The sequence below is a fragment of the Passer domesticus genome, chromosome 5 (assembly GCF_036417665.1).
Source record: "Passer domesticus isolate bPasDom1 chromosome 5, bPasDom1.hap1, whole genome shotgun sequence".
NCBI classification, from domain to species: Eukaryota; Metazoa; Chordata; class Aves; order Passeriformes; family Passeridae; genus Passer; species Passer domesticus.
The window spans coordinates 55,660,877-55,680,000 of NC_087478.1; the positions used below are offsets into that span (position 1 = coordinate 55,660,877).

At 44.4% G+C, this 19,124-nt stretch overlaps 1 protein-coding gene across 4 annotated transcripts; it reads left to right on the forward strand.

Moving 5' to 3' along the window:
* Positions 1-5,557: 5,557 nt before the first annotated feature.
* On the forward strand, positions 5,558-17,424 carry KCNJ8 (potassium inwardly rectifying channel subfamily J member 8). 4 transcript variants are annotated; one of them, XR_010362578.1, is made up of 3 exons: positions 5,558-6,689; positions 10,188-12,299; positions 12,545-17,424. XR_010362578.1 is itself a non-coding variant. In XM_064420665.1 (3 exons), the coding sequence occupies exons 2-3, from the start codon at positions 6,325-6,327 to the stop codon at positions 11,086-11,088; spliced, it is 1,266 nt and encodes a 421-aa protein (XP_064276735.1). In that variant the 5' UTR covers positions 5,558-6,018; positions 6,244-6,324; the 3' UTR covers positions 11,089-17,424. The 4 variants fall into 4 exon arrangements, 2 of the variants coding, with proteins under 2 accessions (XP_064276735.1, XP_064276736.1); XR_010362579.1 differs by having other exon boundaries at positions 10,188-11,954; XM_064420665.1 differs by having other exon boundaries at positions 5,558-6,018; positions 6,244-6,689; positions 10,188-17,424.
* Positions 17,425-19,124: the final 1,700 nt, after the last annotated feature.

Sequence of the window (19,124 nt, forward strand, 5' to 3'; positions counted from 1 at the left end):
ATTGTGTTCTTTTTGCTTCCCAAAGCAATGGACTGCTGTGCTTTATTGTGTAAAGATGTCAATACATTCAAAGGCAATTTGGTTAATGCAGCATGAAAAACTGAAGGAAATCTCACACAAGCATTTTACACAAATGCTTGTAGATATTTTAGCAAAATAAAAAAGGAGCTATAACACACTTGAGTCAACAGCTACCTTTATAAAAAAAGCTGTTGACAGGGGCCATGTCTTCATTATCATGTTTCCATTATCCACTGTCAGAAATTGGAGTATGTTCCCTTTGGAAGCACTATAACCCTGTGTCCTCAGTGTGATACTGCCAGTCAAAATCAACTCTAAAATATCCACTGAAACCACAGTGACACTTGTAAAAACCTCTTTGGAGCAATGAATTCTCCCTCTAAATGTGATTAAAAGCAACAATTAACTCAGCATATTTGCATCCTCAAGTAGCATCTTCTGAAAGCCTTATTTAAAATCAAAATATGTCATGTAAAGTCTCTGATATGAATTCCATAGTGGCATGTGAACAACTCCTCAGTTTCTTTGGAAACTAAATTCTTTCAGAGGCAAAACTAAGAGACTACTAAGAAAAGTCTGAAAACAAAACTGTAAATCAAATTATTTGTGGCCATGCAAACATCCCAATCATTTCCACACTGGTTTTTTACTGCCCTGTTTTTTCTCCACTAGAACTGACCTCTCTGCAGAACTGTGGGGAAAGACTATCAGGTATTCAAATGATGAAAAAATTGTTGTGAGGCAGAAGTTTGCTGACTCGTACAAATTAGCAACTTGCTGATGCTGTTTTGTTTTGGCAGCACAGTATTAAAGCATTGTCTTGAATGAAGCCAAGAACATCCAAGTGTAGTCTGTCAAGAGAAGAGAGACTTTTAGAAAATCTTTTTACTACAGTTACTATTAATTATTCACTATTGATAGCATGTGTCTACTAATAGATACTATCCATGGAAACAGAACAGATACTCCTGGCAGGCACTACTCATTTCTCTAATATAATATACCACATTCTGAACACTATAAACAAGCAGTTATTTAAAATATAATTTTAATTGGTTTCTATTAGGTGTAATTGTCATTCATCATGTGCAAGATGCCTCCTTTCACTTCCATGGAACATGGGGATTTTCATCCCATGATCTGTTATATAACAATAGAGCATCCAGGACACTGCATATTTCAGTGGCCACTGCAATTCATTCCCATGTATGCATATTAGTCTGCTTTATACATAAATACATTACATGGTTATACAACCTCTGGTTTAAAGGTATAAGTAAATAATGAAGAGTCCCAGCTAGGACTGCCCAGAAGAGTTCCTCATAGCTATTAACATGACATTTCTTAACTCTCCCTTTAATTTATTTCAGGATTTTCAGGCTATATCCATAAATATCACTTCAATGTGCTGTAAAATATTTAACCATGTAACTAAGGAACTAATGCAGCTCTGTGTAAATGACATGGTCCAGAACCTCCACCCTTCAAGAGCACAGCTACAGATGCCCCAAGGCAGCATATTCTTCCATATTTAATGGCTACATGTGTTTTTATTCTACCAGCCACATTAGGCCCTTACTCCTTCAACAACATGACTTCTCGATCAGAGGCATGAAGGTGGGAGCCTAAGAATCTCTGAGTACTGCAGATTTTCATGGCTGAATCATTCAGATTTGGGTCCATCTATTTCTTCAGGTCCCACCAGAGCATCTGAGATTTGAGGGCTTGGAGTTGTCAGATATTGTGTGATAAGATATGAATGTGAGATCTTCTGTCACTCTCTTCTGTCACTGGCATAATCTTAATTTAACCCTGGAACAGCCAGTGAGCCAGGGAGGGGAAGCACCTAAGGGACACCACACTCTAGGAACACAGCTAGAGACTCACTGGAACCATGTTCAACCCACTTAGAAACTGATTTACAGCCTTCCCATAAATTATGGCATGGGGAGGCAAGGAAACAGTCCCAAACTGGGGTTGCTCTTCCCAGAGCCTTAGGATAAACTCCAGGAAAAGGCACGTAATGAACAACAAACTTCACTATGCAACTTACACTGGACAAGGGGCACTAGTTACATGTATTTTGATGATAAAAACAATTTTTGTCCTGCTGCTCTTTCATAAAACTGGGGGGGAGCAGGGTGGGGAAAGAACTGGTTGAGGGTAACAGATGCCCTTAGTTTGCAGTTTCTGCTCTTTCATGTTTGATGGATGTCCTGCCAGCTCATGTAAGGAAGAGTTCACCCAGGCTATCCAAATATGCCTTATCAGCTTTGTGTCTCTGTGGAAGCCTCGCTCTAAGTGCATGACATCTCTGGACGCCTGTAAAGTCATCCTATCTCTAAGTTAAGATTAGAATTTCAAACAAAACTTATTACAAAGCAGGATTTTCTGAAAGGGCTGGACAGGGCTATAATATGGAAATTTCAGATTCATGTCAAAGCGCATTATTTAATCCTGATTTTTAGATAGGCATAATTGTAAAGTGATATTTACCATAATATCAGTAATGCTTGTGGGCGGAGGGGAATGAAACAGCAAGAAGGGCCGTAAGAAAACTGGACGTAAAACTGCCATCAATTCTGATCATTTTTTTCCTGAAAAGGCTGTGTTCACAACACTCAGACACTCTGTTCCTTACCAAATGGGTTAGGAGATGTTTTAGGAGATTTTCACAGCTACTACTTAAATCTCAGACTCAAGTGTGCATGTGGCAACCAAGCAAGAATTTAAAAGGTCACAGGGCAAGGGTTTTAGTAGCTGTCACTCTCCAGAGTATATTCATAGACTGGAACTTGGAGAAATGCACGCTGTGCTCAGAATCATGGCTGGAGCTCCTGATCCTCACATCCCTGTAATCATGGCCCAGCAGGCTTCCTCAAAACTCATCTCCAGTAGAAGTGAGGAGGAAGGCATCTCTTTCAGTATCAAACAGGCAGAGAGGAAAAGATGGGATCTTGTGAGCACTTTTCCTACAACATGTGATGGTGGGTGAAAGGATCAGTAACTTTTGTTCAGCCACACTTGGGCTGTGCCAGGACTATTTGTGCGTGTTTGATTGATCCTTTCCTATCTCAGCTACAAGAATTTCAGCCTCTGCATGGTGCCAAGTTAAGGGGGAGGAAACCTCAAGCAGGTTAGTGGGGAACATGTGGGCCTGAGAGCTCACAGGGAACTCCTGACAGTGCCAGTGCTGGCAGCAGTTTCTGTTCCACTTGAGTAGCTCAAAGAATGTTGCTCCTTGCTCCCACCTGCCCTTAAAGATGGGCTTGATCCATTTTTCCAAACTAGCTGCTAATCCACACACTAACTATATGTCACACAGTTGCACTCACTACCAACAGAGATGGGGTGGGGAGCACAGCAGCAGCTTGAGGGGCTGAGTGAGAAGGGATGAGGCTGAAAGCAGCCACATATGCAGGTTTATGCTCTGAAGTGGCAAGTAAGTAAAACATTTCTTGGTGTTTCTGTGTCCCCGATTATAAAGCTGTGGATTTCAAGAACTTCAGAGGAAACTGTGCAATTGGGCATGTAGCATGAGCTAATTTGTGTCAGAAGCAATGTCATACAATTCAAGGATTTCATGAAGAAGTGAGGTGTGGGAAGTGTTCCATGCAGTTCCCAGACAGTTATCTTTTGAGTTGCACCTAGCAGCTGTACTGGGGAACACCAATCATGTTTCTAGCTCTAGAACAGAACAAATACTTCACTAACCAAGGAGCTAAATGGGAGAAGGGCAGAGGAAGAGATTAAGGAAAAGGGAAAAAGGGAAAGGGAACTGATATTAAACCAGTTATTTCCAATAGTTACATCAAAGTAAGATGCACTTTTGGGGCTGTATGAAACAAATGAGTCAGCTCCTCTAGAGCTGTCTCTGCCACCTCATTTGTAGAAGGATAATTTTCCAAGTTCTCCAAGCCCGGCCCATGAAGTGCCACACACTAACAATGCTGACCCTGCAGATACCTTTCCAAGTGATTTTATGTGTTTGTACTCAGAGGCTGGTTAGAATCTAAAGGCATGTGGCTTAGACCCTGATTTTTCAGCTTCCCATCTGCCTAAAGTTAATTTCATGCATAAATATTTAGCTAATTGCCTAATATGACTGGGGCTTTGTGTCTATCTCTCCTCTGGCTACTGCATATGTGGTATTAGCAAAGACCAGTGCTGGAGAAGTTTCCAGAAACCACTCATCTATTTAAAGTTAAGCATGTGCATGTGTTCAGCAGAGTGGATATCTTCAAGCTGAGGATTACACTGCCTGTCAAATGTGCCTTCTCAGTTTTTCCAAGCCTGAGTATACTCAAAACCTTCCAGATTGCACCAGGCCTATCAAGCTTTTCCCTAGCTTACAGAGAGGAGTGAGGCATTTTGTTCTATAGAAATTTTATACCCTAGAGATGATTCACTTGAGTGATATACAGAAAAGTTTGGAACCTCCCTACTGCACATAGACACCGTCTCTCTCACACTCCTTGGATACAAGGGAGTTAATCTGACACAATTGCTGCACTTTCCTTCATTAAAATCTGAATTTAGATATTTTAATAAATTTGATGTACTGTTTATTCTCCCCATTACAAACCCTAAGACTTCAGGGGAAAAAAACCCCCCAAAACAAAAAACAAAAAACAAAAAACAAAAAACAAAAAACAACAACAACAAAAAAAAAAAAAAAAAAAAAAAACCAAAAAACAAACGAACAAAAAAAAAACAACACAAAAAAAAAAAAAACAAAAAAAAAAAAACAAAAAAAAAAACCCAAGCTGCAATTTCCAAGAATGCAAGTTTCCATTAAACACGAGGGCCAAAATTGTTAACCTCAACCAGTGGGAAAGAGAAAGAACTTCAGGGATTTCACTGGGAAGGTGGAGGAGAGGTTGTCATTGTACATAATTCTTCCTACACCCATCTCAAATACAAATCCTCATCTACCAGTGCTCATTTCCCAGATGAACCTTACAACGGGCCTGATGCTGCTCAGCAAGAGCTGTGACCCGTGAAAAGAAATGTCTTTCCTTCCTTTCTTGCAGAGACAGGTAATTAAGTTTATCCAAAACTGCAAATGTTATGAGATTCTGGCTTTGGCCCCCAAAACACTTACACACAAGCCTCGCTTCCTCTGTCTCAGCCAGATTCGAGGGAAGATAAAGTTAGGAAGGCGCAACTCTTGGCTCGCCAGGGGAAGCAGGCAGGCGGGCAACTTTGTGTAACTAGCACAGACCAGCAGCGTTAGCACTTCGTCCCGCTGTTAAACGGGCTGGAACCTGCCTAAAACCCCCTCAACCCATCGTCCACAGGCACCGCACAGCCCTGGCGCCGCATCTCGAGCCCGAACTCCGCCCCGGCCCCGCATCCCCACCCCGAGTCCCGCATCCTCAGTCCGAGCCCCGCCCCGGCCCCTCCGCTCATTCCCCCGAGCCCGAGTCCCGCTCCGCCCGGCCCCCCCACTCTCCATCCGGCCCGGCCGCGTCCCGCCCCGTTCGGCGGTGAGTGGCGGCGGCGGCGGGGGCGGAGGGGACCCTGCGAGGCGCTGGGGGGTGAGGCAGCCCTGCCCTCCCCCGGTGGGACGGGCCAGCCGCCCGTCGGGCTTTCCATGGATTTGTTCTGTCACCCGTTTGGGGACAAAGTTTGGGAATAAAGGTAGGATTTCCCCGCTTGATCCCGGAAGGGAAGGAGAGCTGCGAGGGAAAATGCGACCGCTTGCTCCGAGGAGTCCCGTTCCCTGCTTGCAGCACTTCCAGCTCAGCTCCTTCTTGTGATGATCTAGAGAAACGAGGCAGGGGCTCCCAACAGGCTGCTGGATGAGCTGCGGGGCTGCAGCCGTAAGGAGGGAGTCTCCTTGCCTCTCCGCAAACTGCGGCTCAAACCACAGACGTCTGATTCTTCAGGTCCTGAAGGATGCCGAATAACTTAGTGCTTCGTGTTCCGGTCCCCATCTGAGCACTGCTGTCTCCCGGAGAAACAGCCTGAGGAACCGAGCTGGTGTCTGTCACGGTACTTTACACCGACTGCTCTGCAGCCTCCCTTCCTGCAAGGAATTTCCAAATAGCATCTTTCATATCTGCTACGAGCTGATGCCGACTGCTCATATAAAAATGATGGCCTGAGAGAGAGGGCACTGTAGAGCCAGCATTTAATGTAGTAGGGTTTGGCAGAGGGTACCTAATCGCAGCTTCTTGCACAGGTGACCATTCTAATCAGGTTCACTCTTTTTTGCAGGGTAAAGCAAGCCCTGCAGATACTTGCTAGAGGGACCACCTCCATTTTGCATCTTGCTGAGTGGACTATGGTGGCAGGAAGATGTTGGCTCGCAAGAGTATCATCCCTGAAGAGTATGTGCTGGCGCGGATCGCTGCCGAGAACCTGCGCAAGCCGCGCATCCGTGATCGCCCGCGCAAAGCTCGCTTCATTGCCAAGAATGGTGCCTGCAACCTGGCCCACAAGAACATCCGTGAGCAGGGGCGATTCCTACAGGACATCTTCACCACTCTGGTGGACCTGAAGTGGCGTCACACACTGGTCATCTTTACCATGTCCTTCCTGTGCAGCTGGCTGCTCTTTGCCATGATGTGGTGGCTGGTGGCCTTCGCCCATGGCGACATGGACCCGAGCATGGAAAACCCTTCAAACAGCACGAAGTGGACGCCGTGCGTGACATGTGTCAGGTAAAGTAGAGTTTGGTGGGATGAAGGAAGGGCGGGGGCAGAGCTGCCAGCTGTCCTGGCATTGTCTGAAGTGCAGCTTTTGGTTTACATGAACTGTTGGGTTTGGTTGAGACAGTTGAAAAGTGCAGTATTTTCCTCTAGATTGCATAAATTCAGCAAGCCGCCTGGGCTTGGAAAATACTGTACTGTAGATGTCTTTGATTCCTTACAGGATCTGAAAGAGAGGGAGACCTGCTGCTTTTCATGTGTCTCCACACTCTGTGGGTAACTCGATTGCCTGTCGAGATAAGAGCCTGCTGCAAGAGTGGGTATGTGTTATACGTATTGTAACGTTGTCTACGACAGTGGGAGCATCCCCAGCGCCACGTTGGCCAGAGGTGCTCCCTCCAGAGTAGTGTCTGAGAGGCAGGGAACCAGCCCTGGGTGTCAGGCAGGGCACCAGTCAGAGGTGCCAGGAAATGTGTCACTTAGAACAAAACTAAGTGTATTTCAAGATGACTCTCCTGAGAGCGTTAAATATGCGGGACTTCAAAATACCTTGGTGAAGCCATACGCCAGAAGTTAGACAGGAACAGTTTCCACACTGTGCATTTGTGTCAGACAGTGAAAGCTTAAGGGATGACTGGATTAAATATCACCTGTTGAAGTATTTTACTCTCTGTCCCCAAAGCCATGACAATTTTCAGAGCACTGATAAGTTGACACAAACATACATGGACGAGAAGACTGTGAATTAGAGGTGGGGTAAGCTGTAAGATAATTTAAGGATCTCATAAATTAAATCTGCTTTTTTAGCACTAGTTTTTTAGAAGAAAAGTCCTAGTTCTGTACCACCAGTCTGCCCCAGATCATCTGCCTCTACACATTGCAATGCTGTGAGGGTTTGGGGGCTGCAAGGTGCTCTGAGATATCGTGAATCCACTTCCCTTTTCTCATTCTCTCACAAAGTTTTGAGGTACCTCACCAAGTCTGAAGGGCCTTTGCATCTGGCTCATGAGGTAGCAGAGATTTAATTCTTCCTTTGTTTTGACAGGTTTTTTTGCTAAGTGGGGATTTTCCAAGGTAAAAGAAGAGGGGATTTTCCCAAGCTACCTTTCACCAGGTTAGGGGGAATTGAGCAGCGGTTGCTGTCTTCTTTCTTTTCCAATGTCTGGCCACAAGCAATTTCCTCTGAAATGAGATGTCATAACCCAGCTTGCACCCACAAGAGCATTACCCCTGGCATTTCTGGGATTTGTGGGATCTGTCCAGCCAGAATTAGTGAACAGCTACAACTCTGCAGCTCTCCAGGGTCAGCTGAGGGGACATCCCTGGACATGGCTGGTGGCTCCCTCGGCGTGGCTGCTGTGTCACCCCGCAGATCCTGAGCTGGGGGCCAAGGGCTTCATGCCACTGGGAACATCCACAGCCAGGACTCTGCCCCTGTTCCTTCTCCATAGCTGCCTGTGACTCTTCCAGGATGTCTGCTAGGAAGCAAAATGAATGAATCAATATAATTTCAGGTTTACCCCATTCCAGAGAACACACACCCCTCATGCGGTGTTCAGGCTACAGCTGCTCCAGTGCCCATGTCTAAGCCATGAGAAATCTTTTCCTTTCCTAGGGAAATCTGGCTACCACTTTGGTCAAAGTAATGAAGTAATGATGTGATTGTTGACATCTTTAAGCATGCTGAGGTTTTGGATGTAAAATACCTTTAGTATTAGAATGCCAAAATCATGACAAAAAATTTTTAGCCTACTCCCCTGAGGTTTAGGCGCACAGATATTTCAGGAGAGCTTCTTGGGTGGGTGTGATTACCTATTTACAGGAAAACCTGGCTTTGAAAATTTTAACCAGTGCCTAGAGCTTGCACAGCCTTTTCATTTTATGAAGTACTGCAGAAATTTCTAAGCCTCACATCTCTTTGCCACAGACAGGAAATATTATCCAAAAAGGAAAGCTGCTACACAGCTCTGAGGGGAAGGACCTGGGAACAGTGTGATTTGTAGTTTCTGTCTCCCATTTCACATGGTTAAAATACTTTCCAAACTTGCTCTTTCATTTACTTCCACTGTTAAAAAGATGGAATTTTTTTTCTTTTTTTTTTAAAGAAGGGTATTGCTAAGGGAAGTCAGACTACTTCTGGACAGATTTTTAAGCTGAATTAAGCTGACTGAAATTGAATCCAGAAGCTTCGTTCTGCATATAACTGAATATTTATGATTATAAGAAATCATTCCATGGATTTTATTAAGTAACTCCTTCGTCCTTGATTTCTTCAGAGTGAAATACAAAATAAACCCCCTCAATACAAAGAAATATGTTAATGATTAAGAATAATAGAAAAGGCAAAATAAGAAAGTTATTTCAAAGATACCTGTGCAGAGACTGTGTTATTGTCTCGAAGATGGACTTTCTCATTGCACAGAAAATTATCCTTGATGTTGCCTATGGTATTTAAATGTGTCTTTGATACCCCAATGAAAATATGGCTAGAAAAGAAAAAAAATTAAAGCAGATTAATTGAAAAGCAAAGCAAAGCCAACTAATAGTTTAGATCCATCTTGATGGGCAGGATATATTTTCCACTGGTATAGCCCTGTTAAGCATTGGGATGCTTCAGATTTATTGGATTGCACTGGAAGGATGTATCTGGAAGGAATAAAGGAATAAATAAATATAAAAGGAAGTTAAGGACCCTGATATATACAGGGGATATGATTTTGTGGCTACTATAAATAATGTATTTTGGAACATTTGTGGACAGCATTTGCTGATGTCCAGCATCATAGCATTTTAGGGTATTTAAATTAACCCACACTTCTACATCCCACTTCTTCGTTGAAATTTTCCAACTGGTCTTGCCCTGGCAGTGAGGTGAACCCAAGCCCTGGGTCACAACACAGTCCTGCTCCCAGGGTGTGCAGGGGGCACCTGGGGGCCACTGGCCTCTCTCTGCAGCCTCATCCTGCCCATTCACAAGGTGAGCAAGAATTTGGGAAGCATCACAAATCTAGGAAAGCCCCTTTTCCCCCACCAGAAAATTCTGGGTCACGATTCAGGTAGCATGAGTGAAGTGCTGCAGTTTTTCCTGTTTCCTGTGGTGGAAAGATCTCAGTGTTCCAGCTGATTGCCCATGCTTGCCAAAACCACCTCTCTCCACCAAGGGCTTCAATGGGATGGAGAAGGTGGAAAGCCCAGCTGTTCCAGAGCTGTTCACTACGCCAGTGGCAGCCCGTGCTCCTGGACAGAGATTCCCTGAGCTGCTCAGGGTCACCCAGATGGTCTTTGAGGAGCTCAGGCTCTGAGGTCTTCCCTGCTACCATTAGACACTACGCCAACCACACAAATCTGAGCCACCAAGCATGCAATGCTTTGTCTGGTGTTAACAGAAGGCTTATGTGTACTAGAGTATACAAACAGGTGCTTAAGTTTGTTTCTGGAAGTACATGTTAACAGCTTCTCAGTCTGTGCTCTGTGTCCTGAGAGTTAACTGGGTGCAATCTTCTGCTACAGGTCTTTCACCTCCGCTTTCCTCTTCTCCATCGAAGTCCAGGTGACCATTGGCTTTGGGGGGAGGATGATGACCGAGGAGTGCCCCCTGGCCATCACAGTCCTGATCCTGCAGAACATTGTGGGGCTGATCATCAACGCTGTCATGCTGGGTTGCATATTCATGAAGACGGCACAGGCTCACCGGCGGGCTGAGACACTGATCTTCAGCCGGCAGGCAGTCATTGCCATTCGCAATGGCAAGCTCTGCTTCATGTTCCGGGTCGGGGACCTGAGGAAGAGCATGATCATCAGTGCCTCAGTGAGAATCCAGGTCGTGAAGAAAACCATGACCCCTGAAGGAGAAATCATACCCATTCACCAGGTGGATATCCCTGTGGATAACCCCATTGAAAGCAACAACATTTTCCTGGTGGCTCCCTTGATCATTTGTCATGTCATTGACAAGCGGAGTCCTCTTTATGATATCTCTGCTTCTGACCTGGCGCTCCAGGACCTGGAGCTCATAGTGATACTGGAGGGGGTTGTAGAAACCACAGGCATCACGACACAGGCGAGAACCTCCTACGTGGCAGAGGAGATCCTGTGGGGTCACCGCTTTGTGCCCATTGTCACTGAGGAGGAAGGTGTGTATGCTGTCGACTACTCCAAGTTCGGCAACACTGTCAAAGTGGCTGCGCCACGCTGCAGTGCCCGAGAGCTCGATGAGAAGCCCTCCATCCTCATCCAGACCCTGCAGAAGAGTGAGCTGTCCCACCAAAACTCCCTGAGGAAGCGCAACTCCATGAGAAGAAACAACTCAATTCGGAGGAGCAACTCCATGCGGAGAACCAACTCCTCGCTCATTGTGCCCAAAGTGCAGTTTATCACACCTGAGGGGAGCCAGAGTGCCTCAGAAACGTGATGCACAGCTTTGTGCTAGGGCACTGGGCTTCGGAAGGAGGCACCTGTGGTATTTTGCTTCAATTTCCTGTTACTTAAGAAAACAAGAACACAATGCAGAAGAGAACCGTGCAAGAACTATTTATTCCATTACTTACTGAAAGCACCACCTAATGGCATTACAAAACACCTTAGCACTTAGTGTATGAATTAATAATAAATGGCATGTACATTAAAGAAAACACACTTCACTCATGCAATATAATGTGTATTTATACTTGTAATGGCATGTTGATTTTTGTAACCATATTTTTCCTATCAAGGGTGTCTTTCTTATCTTCTGCTGGCTGGCACAAAATGTAGGGCTTTCCTATGCAAGCGAGTGCTTCACAAAACTTCTGTATTCAACGGCTCCCACGGATTTTGTGCATGACATTTGGATATTGATCTTTTTGTGTGACTTCCTTGTTCTCTTAAAGGGAGTAACTAAATTCCTCAAGGATTTCACTGGAGAAGAGCCACCATTTCACCTTTGGTTTCCCAGGCTTTTTTATTTTGTTGCTTTGTGGGAAGGGCATTTTGAGAGTAAACTCAGGTCAGGTGGAGTGACGTGTCCATCCCACAGGAAAGCCGGTGCCACTCCGAGCAGGAAAACCAGCAAAATGACAGAGTGCTGCTCTTCTTCTCAGGGTGAAATACTTGGCTGCAGGACAACACACATCTTAGATTAGCTGTAGGCCAAGCTGAGAAATCCCAGTTCTCCTGGCTACCACCTGGGCATCTGTTTCACTGAAATTATTCAAGCTGGAAAAAGCAGATGCCTCTTTAACATTCTCATAATGATGGAAGACCAAATCCTGTTTTGCTCCCTCTGATAGATTCATACATGTAAGGAAATGTGTATTTTTTTCACTTACTTTTCATAGGATTAAGTCTGCATCCTCCAGAAGAAGGTTATTTTTTGCCAGAGGGAACTAATGAATGAGAATGAGAGGGAAGCCTGCCAATAATATTAGAGATAGTATTTTCAAAACTATCGGAATGCTTTTCAGGAGGACTTGGATGCTACTGCTGAATTCCTGGGTTTTTAGCAGTGCCTCACCTGTGTTTTTATATAATCTGGCATTGAGAATTGGTGGGAAGAAGCTTTCCTCTTCAAATTAAAATGGGCATTTGTTACCTGGAGCCTTCCCAAAAACATCATCACAAGTTTTTCTACAGGAATATGTAAAAGTAAGACAACTAATTCTGTCACATTTGGTAGCCTAAATTGATACATGTTTTTTTCCTGTGTGAGTAAGCATAACTATGGACAAGTTCCTGTTCAAATATCTTGCAGAAATTGTTTTATGTCTGTGGCTAAAGAGAAGTACTGTCCTTGTTCTGACCCTCCAAACCACTCAAATATTTAAATATTTGCTTTTTTCTCTATGGTGAAACAGTCCAAAGTCAAAGCTGTATTCTCATTCTCTTTGAAGGAGCTCATCAGCAGTTGTTGGATGGATGGTTTCAGGCTTCACAAGGTGTTGGATGGTGGCATCGAGGGACACTGCTTTGAGGTGTGGACTCCTTGCATTTGGAACAGGTGCTCTGCAAAACGAAAACTCTGACTTCATCTGAATCAGCAGAGGAAATTGAAGTTTCTGCTGAAAGCATTCATTCCCTGGCCTGCCCATTAATGTTCTGGAAGGGTGGATGGTGAACATCTGGAGAAATTAATTTGTCCATTGTGTGTCCAAACAATGATCCGCTGCAGCTTCCAAGATGAGTCAGAGTGAAGCATATACAATTTGTCTCTGTCCTCCATTTCCAGGACTGTGAACTTCTCTGAGGCTCTGTGTTGGATACATGGTTAAGTCAGATGCTGTGCAAAAGCAAGTTTTATACAAAATAGTCATTTAAAAATGTATAATAATGCAGGTGTCTGCCAAGGAAGGTGGAACCTCCCTTGGAATAGAAAAAAAATATGATCTCCCTTCCCTCTGAATTATTACAACTCTGAAATTAAGGGACTTTCAGGCAAAGATATGTGAAAAGGAATAACAGTTCTTTACTAGTCTCTATAGCAAGGCAAACAAACAAACAAACAACAACAGCAGCAACGCAAATAGAACCAGGAGCCCACCTGCAGCCTGCTCTTGGACGCGGCACTGTCCCCTTCCATGCAGTTCCAGTCATGGCCAGCAGGGGCGCTGTTGGCTCCCGGCTGGGCAGGGCAGGCACGATGATTCCCGCAGGGGGCGCTGTGGTGCAAGCTCGGCCATGTGTCCCTCACATGATAATGGCGGGTGTGCTGGGTGGTGAAAATGGGCCAAAGCCCATTAGCAGGAACTGCGGAGCAGTGGCTGGGACAGCAGGGATAAGCAGACACCAGAGTAGCCAAGGAAATGTATCAGAAACTCCACAGCTGTAGCAGGTGTCATGGCAGGTAGGAGGTGCTGGGTTAGAGTGTAGTGGAGAAAGCAGTGGGACTGGGCAGCGGCAGCCAGGCTCCTTCTGTAACAGCTGCTGCACGCAGCCGGGAAGGGGAGGAGGGCTGGGGTCCTGGGTTTCTCCCCTGATGCACCCAAAATAGATGGTAAGGGTCCCTTCCAGTCAGATTGGGTGATAATAATGTCCCAGTCCAACAGCTGCTCTTACGAGCAAAGGCTCACTCACAGCAGGAGAAGGAATGGAAGGACAAAAGCTCCATCGTGGCAGCAAATCCTCTGAGCAGTGACTGCAGACTGGCTGTGCCTACTTCAATACCAAGTGAGAGGAGCCCAGCCCAGCCCCTCACCACCCAGCCAAAATCTCATGGTATCTTTGCCCTTGCAAAGAGAAAACCTCCGAGGTAAGAGAGTAGCCAGCTGCATGCTTCCCCTACCTTTTTGCCTCTCTTAAGTAGTGGTCATTATTGTCTCTTAGCCACAGATCGGACAAATTCCGTGAGAGAAAGAAAAGAAAAAATCCTAACCCCCAACAAATAATGATTTCTTCCATCTCCCGATTTTTCCCTATGCCTTTCCTTCTTGTCTCTTTGTATCTTCATTCATTCTTGTATACTCTTGGTCCTTCCTGTATCCCAGCCTTTTCCATGGTCCTTTTGAATAATAATTTTATGTTACCTATATTACCTCATTGTTCTCTCAGTATTTCAAATGAGCTTTTTTTTTTTTTGCCCAGAACCATTTTCTCATTTTCTCCTTCCAAATTTTATTTCATCTTCATGGCTCTCTCTGCTTCATACCTAATACACTCTCTTTCTTGGAACACTACTGCAGGGGTATTGGTATTTTGAGGTAACACTAAGTGTCACCGTGATATTTTCTGAAAAATCCCTTCTCCAGGATTTCTTCTCCTGGGAAGCTGAGAGGCCTTGGAGAGGAATGAAAATAATATCTGGTTGCTTCTCCCTGTTTTGCTGCTTTAGAATGTGGTCTGGAAATTGTCCAAGAGGTGGTTGTTTGATTAGTTTCATGTGAATTGTTTTTACTTAGTAACCAATCACTGTCCAGCTGTGTCAGACTCTGAGGAGTCAGTCATGAGTTTTCTTTATCATTCTTGTTAAGCCTTCTCTGTATCCTTTCTCTATCTTTAGTATAGTTTAGTATAGCATTCTTTAATATAATATAATACAATATCATATCATAATATAATAAATTAGCCTTCTAAAAAAATTGAGTCAGATTCAATCATTCTTCCTTTGTCCTGGGGACCTCAGAAACTACCACAACTAAGAAACCTCAGTCATATGCTGAGATGCTGAACAGATAAACAAGGCAGAGCTTTGTACCATGAATGTCATGTTCATATGTGCTGTGCTCCTGCTCTGTGCAGTAAATCCTTTTGTGCAAAGCTCCTTTCTTCAGCCAGATTTGAAGTCCTGAAAGAGGTCAGGGACAGAGGCAGCCAGTGGTGGAGCAGGAGAGAGGTCTTTGGCCTAGGAGCTGCTTCCCTGGCTGAAAGGACAGATTTCAGACGCAGCTTTGTGATATCATTTCATGTCCTTTCAGACGCAGCTTTGCCCACTGGGAGGGGATCAGCTGGCAGCACCACAGCTCAGTACATTTAATTATTTATTCTCCCTGGCAACTTTATCAGAAAGGAGTTTTATTTTAAATTTGAAGCCTTCTGTTTGTCATACAGCTTGACAAGTTAAGGGTGATGGTGAGATTTCTACCAAATAGTGCTGACAATTCATGTTAGCAGTTAACTGTCCATCTCATTGATAATAATTTAGTAAATTAGATTCAATAAGGTATCAACATCATCCCTTCACACTTATTTGTGTTCCTACCATTCCCATCCCTCTGCAACGTGGTGTAACTAGAACTTACTTTGCATCGCTTATTGTGTGGAATTAATATGCTTTGGCTCTTTGTGGATCCTATCAGAAGAGCAAAACTGTTTTCTAAGTTTAGAAAAGTAATTATAAAGTCCTTCCAAGACAAGTATGATGTCTGGGATTACACTTTATTTTTTCTCCTAGCTTTCATCTAAAGAGATTCTCTGTTTTAAACAGAAAGATGGCATTGAGAGCCTTTGTCGTTGTTTGGGACACCCAGAATATTAAGAGTTACCGTGGTGGGGACACAGAGCAAACAAACACAGACAGTGCTTACAGGGGATATAAAGATTAATGCTCCGGGGTTGAAGCCAAGATGTGAGTAATAGGATTTGGAGAAAACTTTCCCTGTTGGCAGCTGATTCTATGGCTCTCATCTTCAGGACTTCTTGCGCTCTATTTTGCAAAATCTGGTGCAAGCCAGGGACAGAAGTTGGAGCTCAGCACTGGCAAGGCCCCACTGCAGGCCACGCTTTGAACCTTTCTGCTCCCCCTGGCATTGCTCTGGCCTTGTAAAACAATTCTGGCCTTGTAAAACAGTTCTGCCCCTTGATCATGTCTTTATGAGCACGTTGTCCCACAGTGATCTGCCCTGGCCTATACAACTGCCTGGCTCTTTCCAGAGAAGGGTTACTTCCTTCTGGGCTTTCTGGGGTGCTCAGGACATTGTAAAGTGAGAGCCAGAGGAACATTCAGATTTAGTTAACACCTCATGTGTGCCATAGCCCTTTGCCCTAAAGCCATGTGTCACTCCAGGCCAAAGGGTCATTTCAGAGGTGTCGTGATTTGACCAGGAAGTGAGTTTCTGGGAAAGTTGTGGTCAAACCAATCAGTGGCCAGATTTGAAAATTGGCACCTGGTGTGGCCACTGGGGACCTGGATATGCCTCTGAGAACACACAGGGGTTAAAAGCAGAGGATTCCCAGAGGGACTTTCTCTTTTGAGTCCGGTTGGTGAGTCGATCTGACCTCTCCCCTGCCCAGCTGCGTCTGGGTGGGGAGAGGGAGGCCATGCAGCCTGTGGGAAGGGAGGCCGGAGCCCTGCAAGGTGCTGGGGTGGAGGAGACCTGGGATGTTTCAGGCAGCCCCCTCAGGGAGAGAATGATAGAGAGTCTGTGCTGGCTTGAAATTTGATATCTCGTGCTGGCACCATGGCCAGGAGAAGAGGTGGGGGGGCAAGGTGCCCAGCCGCTGGCAGACCATGGCTGAGGTTTTAATCCCTTTGGTGCTGAGACAATGGAAGATGTAAAAAACACTGATCCTCCCTAGCTGAGAATTGAGAGGGGACGGAGGATGGGCAAATGAGAAGAAGGCTTGAGTAGGTGAAGAAATGTCAGCAGATGAGAAGCGTCCTAGATGGAGATGATTAGAGTGGCTTTGGCTGGGCTTTTCTCTTACATGGCCATGGGACGGAACCAAATCTTCCTGTAATGTAGAGACTGCACCTTGGGGGAGGCAGTTGGCCAGAAGCCAGGAGTGACAAAGCTGTTGTGAGAAGAAGTAGAGGGAACAGAGACTGATGGGGAGGGTGTGGTGGAGCCCTCTGCCTTCAGCAGAGAAGGATCTCTGTTCCTGAGACCCCCAGGCCCCAGGGGAGTAAATATGGGGGGGACAGGTGTCCCAAATGGTGAGAAGCTGCGACTTCTTGGAACTGGGCAAGGCATTCTTAAAAGGACCTAAGAAGCAGTTTGGATCTATGGACAGTGGTGAGATCACTGGACATGGAAGGAAGATGGTTACCACGGCAGATTCTCTCCAGGCGGCTGCCACGGGTGACATGGAAGCACAGGAGGTTCCAACTGTGTTTCCTGGGGAGGCCCATGGTGCAAGAGGGAGACTCCTCTCTCCTGATGAACTGGGGGGAGGTTGTGTGGAGGATGGTATTGGACTGAGAATTGAGTGTTAGAGGGGTGGGGGGAGGAGGAGTGTTTTGGAGGTGTTCCATTGTGGATTCTTGTGTGTGTTTTTTTTTTCCTTTTTATTTCCCTCCTGTCTTTATGTTGTAGATTAATAAAGTGTTGTTTTTCCCTTCCATTCCCAAGTTGGAGCTTGCTTTGTTCTGTTTCCGGGTCACATCTCACAGTAACCATGTTGGAAATGTACCTTTCATGGGGGCACTGGCACTGTGCCAGGGTCAATCCATGACAGGAGGTTTTGCCTCACAGGCATTGTGAATTAATTTCATAGAAGTCTGAGCCTTTATTTACACTTTATAAAAAGTTTGGGAATCATGCTTTTACTTTGCAGTCTGGATAGCAGAATGGACACACTATTTTTTCTGATTTAAAAAAAAAAAGATGGTTGATTTTCTTCACAAACTAGAGACTGAGGACATTTTGTAAAACCAGTTTCCAAGCACTCCAGTGGTTATTATTAGCAAATGTTTTTTGCTGCAAGCTGCAAAAGTAGTTAGTCCAAGACCAGACAGGAGCTTTGACAGGAGAAAAACCATTAGATATTATATAATGAACAAAGCTTTCATTATTTTCACAAAATATAATCTCTGCTGCTGGGCCTGCTGTTTTCAAAACACTGGTAGGTGTTGCTTGAATAGCCAGGTGAGAGTTAACTTTTTCTCCCCCACATGCTTATATTAAAATATTTTTTCCTATATTTGTGTTTACATGACATCCAGATTAATCTAAGATGATAGACAGAAATTTTCTAATACCCTTAACATATTAATAATGCTTCTCTGCCCTATCTCCCTGAATTGTGTTTTCTATTTTCCCTTAAGAATTCTTTGAACATAAAAAAAAAAAAAAAGAGATTTCTCATGTGATAACTGGACAGTAAAGATAAAATACGTTCCCATATTCCCTTATTGGATGCTGAAGAGAAATTTAGCCTGCAGAGACAAGATCAGTGCTGTCCAAGAGAAACAGCCACTGGGACTGAGGCACTCATAGTCAGGACACATCACCAAGGGCATGGATTAAAATAAATATTTAAAAATAGAAACTATTCAGGAGGTTTCTGGCTGAGAACTCTCAGAACACTGATATGCTATTAGCTAGCAGTGAAAGGAATGTTTTAGGATCATCAAGACACACTTCAATACAAGGAAGACAAAAAACGTCCATTCAAGGAAAATGTTGTCCATACTTTAGTTATTGCTGCCAATTATTTTAACCTTTAGGTTATTAAAAATTTTTAAAATCCATGTTGGATTCCTTCTTCACCTTTAACAAAAGTTTAACAGCTTTTTTTTGTACCCTGAGGAACAGTTGATCTATCTGAAGACATCACTCCCAGCACAAACATACTGTAATTTTCTGGAGGATACTTGTTAAATCTCTACACACTTTTCTGGGCCCAGTGCAGGAGTAGCTGTGCATGATGTCATGGCCTATATTGCTCAGTATGTCAGATGTGATGATCTAATGGTCCCTGCTGCACACCAAATTTATGGATAGGGAGAGTTTAATGAATTTTGGTCAAGAGACAGCTTTCCTCTAAGTCTTAAATTAATCTCCCACAGAGAAAACAAACAAACATGGGGGAACAGAAACCCCAGCAGAGTTAGGCTTCCCCAAATGGTTGATTTATTTTGATGAATGCATTTCAGTGCTAATTATGGATTCTTCAAACAGCATTGACAAATGTCCCTGGGGACAACTTGTAAAAATTAGGGTATCTCATTGTTACAGGAGTTTACTTGGATTCCTGCTGTTGCTCAGTAGCAAGGATGAGAAAGCCAGCTTCTGTGTGGGTCAAAGTGAAATTATATTT

Excerpts from the sequence above, each read along its gene's own strand:
- KCNJ8 (XM_064420665.1), top strand. The coding sequence starts at position 6,325 with ATGTTGGCTCGCAAGAGTATCATCCCTGAAGAGTATGTGCTGGCGCGG. Across the intron at positions 6,690-10,187 it reads CCGTGCGTGACATGTGTCAG|GTCTTTCACCTCCGCTTTCC; the intron begins GTAAAGTAGAGT and ends CTTCTGCTACAG.